The sequence below is a fragment of the Perognathus longimembris genome, chromosome 2 (assembly GCF_023159225.1).
Source record: "Perognathus longimembris pacificus isolate PPM17 chromosome 2, ASM2315922v1, whole genome shotgun sequence".
Classification (NCBI taxonomy): Eukaryota; Metazoa; Chordata; class Mammalia; order Rodentia; family Heteromyidae; genus Perognathus; species Perognathus longimembris.
The window spans coordinates 116,307,977-116,321,470 of record NC_063162.1 but is presented as its reverse complement, the minus strand read 5'-3'; the positions used below and the strand labels follow the sequence as shown (position 1 = coordinate 116,321,470).

The 13,494-nt window shown below is 36.0% G+C and overlaps 1 protein-coding gene across 5 annotated transcripts in view; it reads right to left on the bottom strand.

Moving 5' to 3' along the window:
- Positions 1-13,494, bottom strand: part of Akap9 (A-kinase anchoring protein 9) — a 120,914-nt gene that overhangs the window by 39,048 nt on the left and 68,372 nt on the right. For 4 of the 5 annotated variants that reach the window (XM_048339990.1, XM_048339992.1, XM_048339993.1 and 1 more), the window contains 2 exons: positions 3,998-4,160; positions 2,877-3,089 (listed from right to left, as the gene is read on the bottom strand). In XM_048339990.1, the coding sequence (XP_048195947.1) occupies positions 2,877-3,089; positions 3,998-4,160 (376 nt within the window). Of the gene's footprint in view, positions 1-2,876; positions 3,090-3,997; positions 4,161-9,088; positions 9,518-13,494 lie in introns of those variants that run through there. The other variant, XM_048339994.1, reaches the window with a different exon arrangement.

Here is a 13,494-nt window from a genome sequence, read left to right as displayed (position 1 = left end):
TATAAACCTATGTCTCTTACTACTATATAAACAAAAGAACAGTAATAACATTATATAGTAATAACAAAAAGGAAGTTATCTTACCACAAAAAATAACTTTTTTTTGTGAATACAACATAGCAAATAACAAAGTAATCCATTTCCACTATTAGGAAAAGAACAAAGCCAATTAAATTCAAACAGAAAAAACTCACCATTTTCTTTATTGCAAGCAAATTCATTCTTTCCAAACCCCAAAGTTCACTTGTATATGCATATATAATACACACAAAAATCAAATTCTATGTCTTTAACCAAGGCAAGTAAGAGTTACAGAAAAAAACACAATACTAGGATCAGAATTTCCTGTTAGTCTTCCTTCTTATTAGATTCCTACTCCTGAGTTGCTTTTGCATGGTCACATGAGTGAAGTAGACTATGACATGATTGAAGTAGACCATGAATTCAAACCCTAGCTCTGCCATTTGTTCCCATGTGACATTCAACACGAAGGCCTTCAGTTTCCTCATATGTAAAATAGGTATACCATCATTAACTATCTCTCAGACTTTGAAATTAAATGAGGTAAAGCTCGTAAAGATCAGTGACTGGGGTATGGTAAACACTATGGAAGTGTTGGCTATTATTAATACAATGAGAAAGAGTACATAGGCAAAGTAAAACAATCCATTACTGGAGAAAATGGAAAGGAAATATTTATAATATTTATAGAGTTTTTATACTGATGTGCCAACACTATATGCAGAACTGGGACTCTACAGAAAGTATTTTTTCTTTTCAAGCAATCCTTGGCATTAAGTATTAATATAATAGTAAGTCTACCAGAAAGTTCCTCTTACTAAATTTCATTGATCCTTTTGCTACCATCATCTTATAAACCTCCTGATTTAGAAGGAGCATTCTGAAACAGACTGGAAAAGTTAATACATTGGCAAGACGAAATGTGCTTTCTAAAAAACATGTTCTTGGAAAAAAATCTAAATATTCTTAAGCTCTGTGAAAAAGCAGGTGTAATAAGATGATGGTGACTATGAATCTCATTTGTTAATTTTGAATAAAAGTGTGCACTCTTATTATAAACTAAGTTGTGTGGTTAAAGAGAAAACTGTAAGCATGAAACAGCAACAAAACTGGAACATGTTAGGAACATGTTAGTTGGTTGAAAATCCAAGGGCCACCAAATTTTGAGTTAAGTCTACCACCAAAAAGAAGTCCATGCAATTGTATACACACACACACACACCTGTTCCAGGTGCTGCATCGACTGCAGCATCTATTGGTCCTATGAGAATAGAAAAAACAAAACAAACACAACAGAAATAGAATTATGCCTTCTGTTTTCTAAAGTAAGATAATGCATGTGCACACATACTTTGAAAAAAAAGTTTAAGATACCAATTCTTACTGGTAATATTTTTAGAAGGTCTAATAGTTCCTGAATGTTTTCTGTGTGTGACATACTCTTTCCCACATTAAAAATTCTAGCCCTAAGCATTTTAAACTAATTTGAGAATCAGATAAAAGCTTCACTATATTATAAAAATGTATGCTGTATTTCTTTTTTTTTTTTTGCCAGTCCTGGGGCTTGGACTCAGGGCCTGAGCACTGTCCCTGGCTTCTTCTTGCTCAAGCTCAAGGCTAGCACTCTGCCACTTGAGCCACAGCGCCACTTCTGGCCATTTTCTGTATATGTGGTGCTGGGGAATTGAACCCAGGGCCTCGTGTATACGAGGCAAGCACTCTTGCCACTAGGCCATATCCCCAGCCCCTCTATTTCTAAATTAACAAATGAACACTAGAGAAAGTATACATTTATAATTTCAACTATGTGTCCAGTGTTGCAGAGGTCATGAAAATAGAATTTAATACTCTATTGTTTCAAAGACTGATATTTGCCATTAAGCAAGTTTTAAGATATTACCTCATTCTTCATTTAAATAAAAATAAGTATTACTGTAAATTTAAGTATTGAACTTATTTAAGTATTGAACTTATTTGTGGATATGTGCAGGTAATTGGGCTTGAACTCAGAACCTCATTCTTTCATTCAGTTTCTTTGCTATGATTGGCATTCTATTATTTGAGCCACATCTCTACTTCTGGGTATTTGCTGGTTAGACAAGAGTCTCATGGACTTTTCTGTAATCCTTAGATCTCAGTCTTGTGAGTAGTTAAAATTACATGCATGAGCCACTAGTTCCCACGTAGAACTTCTGTTATATAACCTAGACATTAGCTTGTTTTAACAGTAACAGACCTTTTCAACAGGTTCTGCTTGCAAGCCCAAATCCCCACACCTGCTTACTTCTGATAAAGATCATTTTTTTAGTGATTTAATCTAGTTTTGCTGATTTTCTTCTGTTAAATCAAGAAAGCTAACACAATTTACAAAAATTCAGCAATAATCACTTGAGGAAGAGGTTTAAGAATAAAGAATTTTTCTTGTTATTTTTGTTGTTATTTGTATCTGTCAAAGCTTAAAGGCCAAAAATCTCCAATTCCAACAACAGTGATATGCATTAGACACTATGCTGAAAATGAACTATACAATTTGGGAGGGGAGAGTGGATGGGAGGGAAAAATTGGGAGAAAATGAAGGAAGAAGTGACACTGCTCAAAAAGAAACGTACTCATCACTTGACCTATCTACGTAACTGTAATCCATCTGTACATCACCGTTACAATAAAAAAGAAAAACCCAATTACACATGAATAAAAGACAAAATACATTATCTTGTAATTTTTCAAGTTCTTATCCAGAATATAGAAATAATGGCACTGAAAGAGATGAAAAGAGCACACTGAATGTTTAACGAATATAAATAAAAAGAAAACTATCATACAAAGTCTGAAAACACATATCTGAAAATACATACGCTGTTCAACTGGGCCTGCATCTGCTTTCATAGCTTCCTTCTGTCTACACAGTAATTCTCTTTCTTCTTGAATGTGCTGCTGATCTATTTCCAATTCTTGCAATCTATTACTTGCACATAGCAATTCCTGCTCGAGGCGATCTATTATATCAGCTTTTTCCTGAATTTGCCTTTCAAAAAGAGTTTTTTCATCTGCATAGCCATCAATGACACCTGTAAGAGAGAATCAACAGGGAATTTGCTGACAGCACCAACTCTTAACCTTCACCACAGTATGTGCAAAATACTGTTTCCTGTTTATCTCCGTAAACAAATATGAAAATTTCTAAACTTTCCAGTACTTTGCTACACTGAAGTATCACATTTTGTACGTGTGGTTCTTTTATTTAACGGACTAAAGTAGATAAGCTTGTGGAAAGCGTAATATAAATGAGGTGTTTGTGAGCTGAATCACATTTCAAATATACAAGAGGAGGTTGATATCTGAAGTACTATTGGAAGTCTAACACCCATAACAGCATCAGAGGATTCAGAATCTTATACACTGCATTTACCACTTCACAGAGACCTTAAAACATAATGGTAGTTTTTAGATTCAGTCTGTTCTTTAAATTCTAAGAACTGTCTTAGGCTGGTGGAATTATAGTAAGAACTCATCATCACTTCTGTATTTTCTAACATTTTTAATATTTTCTATAATTCTATAAACCATATTTATAATTAAGTATATTTTCTTAGTTATAAACAAATATTGCCTAAAGAACTCTAAAGACAAATGACAACTACTTTTCTTTTTTTTTGGCCAGTCCTGGGCCTTGGACTCAGGGCCTGAGCACCGTCCCTGGCTTCTTCCTGCTCAAGGCCAGCACTCTGCCACCTGAGCCACAGCGCCCCTTCTGGCCGTTTTCCATATATGTGGTGCTGGGGAATCGAACCGAGAGCTTCATGTGTAGGAGGCAAGCACTCTTGCCACCAGGCCATATTTCCCAGCCCCGACAACTACTTTTCGATGGTGACTATAAATCAGAATAGACTAGTTTTCCAAATCCAGCTGTACATCAAAATCTCTAGTTTAACATTGGAATTTCTTTATTCCCAATTGCCAGTGGTAAGGTACTTACCCTCAGCCTTACTGAGTTCCACAGCCAGCTGTTCTCTAGCTCTGGACTCCTCATGGAGGCGCTCTAGCAGTTCTTCTTGGCATTTAAGGGATTCTGTTGCTTCCTGTTTCTGTCTAAATGACTCACGCATCAACTCTGTTTGTGTAACTTTTGCATGTTCAAGCTATACAAGGAGGGAAAGAATGAATAAAAGAAGATAAACTGTTAGGAATACTAGTATTATTTATGGTTTTTTTTTCTGTTGTTGTTGGTCATGGGGCTTGAACTCAAGGACTGGGAGCTGTCCCTGAGATTTTGCACTCAAGACTAGTGCTCTACCACTTTGAGCCACAGCACCACTTCGTTTTCTTGTGGTTAATTGGAGATAAGTCTCCTGGGCTTTTCTGCCTCAGCTGGCTGTGAATTGCAATCCTCAGATCTCAACCGCTTGAGTAGCTAGGATTACAGGCATAAGCCAGGCGCTGATGGCTCATGTTTTTATTATAGCTAAAAAATGACTTAAAATATATGCTACCAAATTACAGTCACTTTAAATACTTCTATTCATGCTAACATCAGCCGGTGAGAGGTTATAGTAATCAAGTCAATTAGCCATTTGTCCCGTTCCAAAAAAGATAGTTTTACCGAAAAAAGAATGTGCTTGGTTGGGCCAGGTATGGCAGAGCACATTAGTGCTCCCAGTTACTTAGAAGGCTGAGGTATAAAGACAGAAGTTCTAGGTCAACATGGGAAAAAGTTAGGGAGACCTTACCTTTAAAATAACCCTGGTGTGGTGATTCACACGTGTAATACCACTTACTTGGGGGCAGAGGCAGGAGGATAACAGCATGACTGTACAAAAGTATGACCCTCTGCCAGATAAAACAAACTAAAAGCAAAGCTAGAATGTGGCTCAAGTGGTAGAGCACTCGCCTAGGATGCATGGGGCTCTGAGTTCAACCTCCAGTACCATTCCAAAAGGGGAAGAGAAACATGTTTCTTTTTAGAAATAAACCACTTTAAATCAATGGACAAGTTCTATCATATAAGTGGAAGTGAAAAAAAAACCTAAAGCACAGGCTTTTATTGTATTTGCTAAAGACTTTAATATATTTGGTCTATGACAAACGTTATTTTTTTTAATCTACTATATGCTGACTACACTCCTACAGTGTAGCTGTACTTTACAGTAGACTAATGATACAAGATTAATACAATTAATCAAATGAAAATGTCATCACTGGCATACACTGACTACATTTCTAAATATTTTCAAAAATGTGAGTGCAGATTTGAGGCCACAGTTTTCACTCAGGAGGTAACTGGATCAATAGTTATTGATTCAGTTATATGAAATTACAAAAATAGCACTGTCTCCATGGTGGTTACATGGGTTTGTAAATATTACTACCTGCTTATCTGTTCTATTAAAAAAAAACTTTGTTGGGAAAAACTGAGGTGTTATGCATCTCAAAGATATATTACTATATTTGAAGCTTATGTATTGGTTTCTAATTTATGCATCAGTAATGCATTATAAAATTATGATATACTTAATATTACATTCTAATGTTTCTTGTTAAAAAACTTGCTAAGTTGTACAGAGGAGTTACTCGTTATCATAAGTAATGAGTATATTTAATATTTTATTCTTTTTTTTTTTTTTTGTTTTTGTTTTTTTGGCCAGTCCTGGGCCTTGGACTCAGGGCCTGAGCACTGTCCCTGGCTTCTTCCCGCTCAAGGCTAGCACTCTGCCACTTGAGCCACAGCGCCGCTTCTGGCCGTTTTCTGTATATGTGGTGCTGGGGAATCGAACCTAGGGCCTCGTGTATCCGAGGCAGGCACTCTTGCCACTAGGCTATATCCCCAGCCCCTAATATTTTATTCTTAAAGATTTCCATTCTTCACATCTAAAGTGTTATCTTGCAAAGCAAATGGATTATAGTGTTATTAAACTATTCTATGGTGACATGAAATTAATTTCTGAAAATACTATGCAATCATTATTTTCATAGGATATTTCAAATACCATTTATAATTTACATATAAAAACAAGTAGGAGCTTGGAATATGGCTTAGTGGTAGAGTGCTTGCCTTGCATGCATGAAGCCCTGGGTTCAATTCCTCAGCACCACATAAACAGAAAAGGCCAGAGGTGGTGCTGCAGCTCAAGTGGTAGAGTCTTAGCCTTGAGCAAAAGGAAGCCAAGGACTGTGTTCAGGCGCTGAGCCCAAGCCCCAGGACTGGCAAAAATAAATAAATAAATAAGTAAATAAATAAAATTTAAAAAATGAGTATACATATAAGGCTCATGGGAAATTAAACATAAAATTTAAATTACAAGCTGGGCACTTGTAGCTCATGTCTTTAATCCTAGCTACTCAGGAGGATGAGATCTGAGGATTCTTGAAACCAGCATAGGCAGGAAAACCTGTAAAACTATTATCTCCAGTTATCTACCAAAAAAGCCAGAAGTAGAGTAGAGGCTCAAGTGATAATGGTGCTAAACTTGCAGAGGGATAGTGCCTAGGCCCTGAATTCAAACCCCAAGACTGGCAAATGCAAAAGACATTTAAGTTACAAATGATTTCCTAGAGTATATGTGAATATATAATGCCATCACCAAAAAAGATACAACTTTAAAAACATATTTGCTCATTTTTTTCTTCCCTCCCTCCCTTCTATATTGGGGTTTGAAATTAGCCCTTCTACTTGCTTGTCAGGCACTCTACCATTTGAGCCACTCTGCCATCTCCTTTGTGGTTTGGTTATTTCCATGATAAGGTCTTGATTTATGGGCATTTTGGACTTCGATCCTCCTAAGATCCTATTTTGTTTCCCTATGTAGCGGGGATGACAGATGCATATCACTGCACTTAACCACTGTGTACCTTGGGATGTAGGAGCATACCACGATACCAAACTGTTGGCTGAGACAGTCTCAGTAGCCAGAAATACAGACTTGAACCACCAAGCTCGGCTTAAATATTTTTTTAATATTTTATCATTTCTTTATTTCTTTATTTTTTCCCCCCAGTCCTGGGGCTTGGACTCGGCCTGAGCACAGTCCCTGGCTTCTTTTTGCTCAAGGCTAGCATGCTACCACTTGAGTCACAGTGCCACTCCTGGCCTTTTCTATGTATGTGGTGCTGAGGAATTGAACCCAGGGCTTCATGTATACGAGGCAAGCACTTCTGCCACTAGTCCATGTTCCCAGCCCCGGCTTAAATATTTTATACTGTTCACTGGCAAATAGTCTTTTTTCTTTACTTGCAGGTAGTCAATATACATGAACTTATAAATGAAATGAACATGACCAGAAAGCATAAGCTAATTTATATATAACTTATAAATATGAGTTTAGTCACAACCAGTAATTAAAAAACATATGTATGTGTCCCTTATTATACTATATAGTGGTTACTTATTAACACATGAAATCTCTAAGAGTTCAAAGCCATAACTAAAATTGGTAAATTTTCCTTTCTTCTTTTTTTTTTTTTTCTTGTCAGTTATTGGGGTTGAACTCTGGGCCTAGGCACTGTCCATGAGCTCTTCAGCTCAAGGCTAGTGCTCTACCACTTGAGCCACAGGGCCACTTCCGGTTTTCTGGTGGTTAACTGGAGATAAGAGTCTCACAGACTTTCTTGCCTGGGCTGGCTTTGAACCACAATCCTCAGATCTCAGGTTCCTAAGTACCTAGGATTACAGGCGTGAGCCACTGAAGCCTGGATAAATTTTTTTTTTTTTTTTTTTTTGCCAGTCCTGGGCCTTGGACTCAGGGCCTGAGCACTGTCCCTGGCTTCTTTTTGCTCAAGGCTAGCAATCTACCACTTGAGCCACCGTGCCACTTCTGGTTGTTTTCTATATATGTGGTGCTGGCGAATTGAACCCAGGGCTTCATGTATATGAATGAGGCAAGCACTCTTGCCACTAGGCCATATTCCCAGCCTCTGGATAAATTTTTGTTGTATAAATTTTTTCTTGTATAAATTATTTTTAACAAAATAAATACTTGCTTTAGAAAAGTAAGTAAGTCTTGGCTTCTACGTTCTATTTTACAAGATCTCAACTAGTTCTTCATTCATATAAATAGCATAAAAGCAGAAGCAGTAATATTGGTTTTTACAAAAGAAAACAAAAATGTTAAAGCAATCAAATATAGTAAATCCAGCAAACAAATTTTTATGACAGATGGGACCTACAGTTTATTGCGATATTTCCTTCTAAGTCTTAGCTCAATACTTCACACTTGAAAATCTCTCCCAACCAGTTAGTACTGAAATAGTTGGAAGTACATAAAAGTTTCAAATTTAGCATTTAGTAAGTTTTAAGACAACTTTATCATACATTTAAAAGATGGGTAAAGGATTAGTAAGTGTATTCCAGAATTATCATAACCATTTGGAAAATCCATCTGATTTGTTAAATATTAGCTAGAATATATAAAGTCATGAAAGCAATAAGAAGTGCTGTACAGCTTTTAGTGAAATCATTCACAAAGATTTAAGTATCAAATGAACCTCAAATATTGAATATGTAGGGATCATTATACTAAACATACCCTTCACATTTATAAAATACATTTCCCATTAAAAGCAGAAAAAGGTATTTCGCTACAGGATTAGTAGGTATGTTAGAAACAAGAAAAGTTAAGATCCTTAGTGTGTTAAGAAAATTTAGAATCTGAGCTTTCCTTATCTAGAACTACAGCTAATATGCTATATGATTATAACTATTTCCCAAATGGCTGACAATTCACTTTGCTGTTTATGTATTATAATGCCTATTCTATCAAATATATTCCATTTTTATTTGGGATCAGCATTATATACATATAAATACATGAATCTCAAGGACAAGCAAGATCTTTTAAAATAGCTTTCCTGGCATTGAAGAAATGTAGTATCTCATTCTGATTTCTGGAATTAAAAACAGCCAAGTGAGGGCTCTAGGACCAAATCTAGTCCTTCAATACATCTAGAATGAATGAGCAGTAATACACCAAATAAGAACAAAACAAGATTTGATTGTACTTAATATAAGGATACTTAAATTTTCATTCCTCATTATATTTAGTTCTTAAACCAAATTACTTTTTAAAATACTTACTGAATAAGGTGGGGTGGGCAATGAAATTTTAGAAATAAGCTTTAATATGTGCCCATTTCTTTTGTGAATAAAATGAAAAATAGAAGTATTAATAATTACTGAATTATTTTCATCCAAATGTTCACATAGAGGAAAAGGATATGGTAGAGGTATTCGAGACTCAACCTCATAAATGTCTTCATCTTGTTCTTCCAACCAAGAGCCATTGAGATTAACAGCTGCCAAATATGTCCTGTATGAATCCATTCTAGAAGATGAAGCTGCCACACTTCTTCATTTACTTTTTCAACTTTCCACCATGTTAAAAAGTTCCTTTCAGCTTATCAAGTATCAGTGAATCAATAGTATTCCATACTATTGTAAAAATTTTGTTTTAGCCTCATAAAATAAGCATAAAATTCATACAAATCAACACAAAGAGTGAAAAGTCCATATAAAAATTTGCAAACTGAAAAAAGTTCAGTTAACCTCACCTCAAAAAACAAAAACAATAAGAACAAAAATAAAAGCAAGCGAACAACCAAAAAACTAGTTCTAACTAGAATAAATCATTGCGAATAAAAATATCTAATTAGCTGGGCAATAAAACTGCTCGCAGTTCCAGTATGTCTCATAATAAGTGAGCCTTCCAAGTATGCTGGCAGGGAAGGTCAAGTTTTAAATCTCCATAGTAGCAGTCTTGAAAAATGTAGTTGCAACATTATTTTCCTGTTGCAAGCTTCACTCTATTCAAAAGCTCTTCTTAATAGAGCTATTCAAATAGTTTCTTCCCAGAGCTAAAAGACTCTACTCAGTGTCCCTGGAGGGAAAGGTCAGAACAGAGGGTGTGGTTTAATGTCTCTACCTATATAGGTACAATGACAGGTGGAATGTGAATTAAAACGCCCACAGAAAAAAGCCTGCTTAACAGGATCCAAGTTCCACGTCAGAGCTTTGAAAAAGGTATTTAGACAAGTTTATGATGTTTCTAAGATAATGTTTTTCCATCTCATTAGAAATTTAAAGATAAATATTAGCTATTGGAGTACACACTGCTAATCAGTTACTGAAGTATATCAAATAATTCTAATGCATTCTAGAAAACTGAATTAGAACCCTTGTTGACATTTACTTAGAAACAATACATTTGAGCAGCTACTGAGACTAAATATAGATAGTCCAGTTGTCACCTATTTTCAGACTTGTTTATAGAGTGTGTGCAAAGGAAAAGTAATCCTTTTTAAAGCTGCTCTGTATATAATAGTTGGTAACTACATTTAAAGGTAGCTTGTGAATCCCAACTGAAATGTAAAAGTTCAAGCTCTATATAATAGTTAGCTACTGGTAGATCCAGAAATTCATGAAATAGTAAATAAACTAGATAGAATTTTTAAGGATAGTTTTAAATACTAGAAGATTCTAAAACAAAATCACTGTTACTATGGCACATGTTTTTCTATGTAGTAATTAAATATCTCAAAACCACAAAGCCCTTATCTAGGTGGAAAAACCTATACTAAAGGATGCAGGTAACAACAAAACTGTTTTCAGTAGCCACTCTCACTACATGAAATTTTTCTTTTTCAAGGAGCTAGTAGTATTCCAGCTAGTATTCAACCTTTTAGTGGAACACTAATAATTAGACAGAAACAAGTGAGATTTTAGCCAGGTGATGGTCACGTGACACATGCCTGTAATCCAGCTAACTCAGGAGACCGAGATCCAAGGACTATGGGTTGAAGCCAGCTCTGGCAAGAAAGTCTGTGAGATTCTTATCTCCAATTGACCAACAAAAAGATGGAAGTGGAGGTGTGGTTCAAGTGGTAGAGCACTAGCTCAAGCAAATAAGCTAAGGGGAAGCACCGAGGCCCTAAGTTCAAGCTCAAGTACTGACATCAACCCCCCCCCCCCCCCAAAAAAAAAGAAAGGAAGAAAGAACAGAAAACCCCCAAGGAAGGCCTAGTATTCAGGGAGTTAGCCTGTAGCTGGAGAGGGGAGCTATCTCTCTTAAAATTCAGAAAAATGTTGTTGTAGTTTCTTATAGTCCCTTCTAGTCCACGCAGATGAACCTAACCTTACTATTGCTGCAGCTAACTGTAATTTTTTTTTTTTTTTTGGGCTGGTCCTGGGCCTTGGACTCAGGGCCTGAGCACTGTCCCTGGCTTCTTCCCGCTCAAGGCTAGCACTCTGCCACTTGAGCCACAGCGCCACTTCTGGCCGTTTTCTGTATATGTGGTGCTGGGGAATCGAACCTAGGGCCTCGTGTATCCGAGGCAGGCACTCTTGCCACTAGGCTATATCCCCAGCCCCTAACTGTAATTTTTAACAAGGCTTCAGCAGATGCCAAGTATCTGTTAAAATTCTCAGCAAATTAGAGCTCACTTTGTGATAATTGGATGTCTTAATTTCTCTCACTTGAAGTAAAACAAACCTATCCAGACTTGCTCAATATCCTCTGGTTGTAGATTATCAAGATTTTAATATTTGCAGGGTATTAGTTTACACTATAGAGCTGTTCCTCCAATAAATCAGCTTTATATTAATGACATCATATTGAGCCATTTAACCTTTTTCTCTCTATATATAGTTTCCTTCAAATTTGCAAAACATTTTTGCTGTTTTCTTTTGGACTTATTTAATAGAGGCCCAAATCCTGCATAATTACCTGACAGAGAGTCCTCATAAATGCTAAACCGCCTGGGGATAACACTGGATGGTAAAATGTGTGTTGCACTTTAGACTGCAGTATGCTTAAGACAATGACAAACAAAATCTTTTTTCTTTTCCTTTACAGATATGGGGCTTGAACACAGGGCCTGGGCACTGTCCCTGAGCTTCTTTTTCTTGAGGCTAGCACTGTACTTGTGGCTAGCACCACTTCTGGTTTTTTTCTGTTTATGTGGTATTGAGGACTCAAACCCAGGGCTTCATTCATGCTAGGCAAGCACTCTACCACTAAGCCACATTTCCAGCCCCCAGACAAACAAAATCTCATATGACTGTTTCATCCTCAGATTCTGCTTTGAGAAAATACAGAAGCATGATCTTTGATTCCACTCTTCTCAAAGTAAGTATTACTAAAATACTCATGAGAGTGTCATACTATGCAAACCATTATGTGGGAACAAATTACTAATCCATTTATTTCTTCCAAGAAATTTCTTGGTAAATAATTATAGTTCAAACCTTAGTTGCTGAGACTATTCCCATAGAATAGACAGTTATATTTCTATCTGATAGAAAACTGACAATCTATGAAACCAAATTCTGAAAGATCATTTCTCTGTAGACCACAGACTACTGAATAAAGATTATACTATAGAGATTACCTTCCTAACAGCTTCAATAGGCTCTATAAACACTTTTCATCATACTATAATGAAAACCATCCCAACCAGTACCAAACTACAAATATGTGGATTATAATTTTAATGTTAGTCTATAATAATTATATTATTAAAACAACCAAAGTATTACTATATGTATACTTGGACATATCAATGAGCATCATGTAACATAAAATCAGCCTTTAAGGCTGTTCAATTCTTATACTTAGTAGATGTATGCTGGTTTTTTAATTAAAATGAAATGTGCCTATGGGGTCCTAAGGCAGCAAAAGATCTTGAAAGTATAAAGTTTAACCATTTATCTTCTAAAATTACACAACATATAAAACCATTAAAAACAAAATGGTAGGCTGGGAATGTGGCTTAGCGGTAGAGTGCTTGCCTAGCATGCATGAAGCCCTGGGTTAGATTCCTTAGCACCCCATAAATAGAAAAAGCCCGATGTGGCGCTATGACTCAAGTGGTAGAATGCTAGTCCTGAACAAAAAGAACCCAGAGAGAGTGCGCAGGCCCTAGTTCAAGCCCCAGGACTGGCAAAAAAAAAAAGAAAAGAAAAAAGAAATGAACCTTAAATAATCAAAATTTATTTAGACCTTTCAATAAAATTTACTTGTCACAATCTTCTGCAACAGTTTCTTTCTCAAACTTACCAGAAGCAAGATCTTTATAATACAAAGGTCATACTTTCCACCTGTGTTCTAGATACCATCATTACCTATCTCTAGGAGTTGGCTGTACAAAGTCTTTATCCTCTTTGTCCTGCATCTTCGGTCTCTACTGCTAATCAATACAAACTAGGCTGAATCTTTACCAGCTGTAACTTTTCACTGATACTTAACATTTTAGAAACTTCATTGGCTCTTAAAACTTTTCCTTAGCTCTGATTCTCAATTTCTTTTGTGATTTTTTTATTCTCTTTCAAACGTCAGCATTCTACAATGTCCAAAACTCGAATTAACAAACAAAATCCAAAGCAAACAAAAATGCCATTTTGTATACCAGGAAGCCTATGACAGATTCCTTTAACTTTTGAAACCTAACAAGTTCAATTTTAGATGAGCTGAGCTTTAATGCATAAAT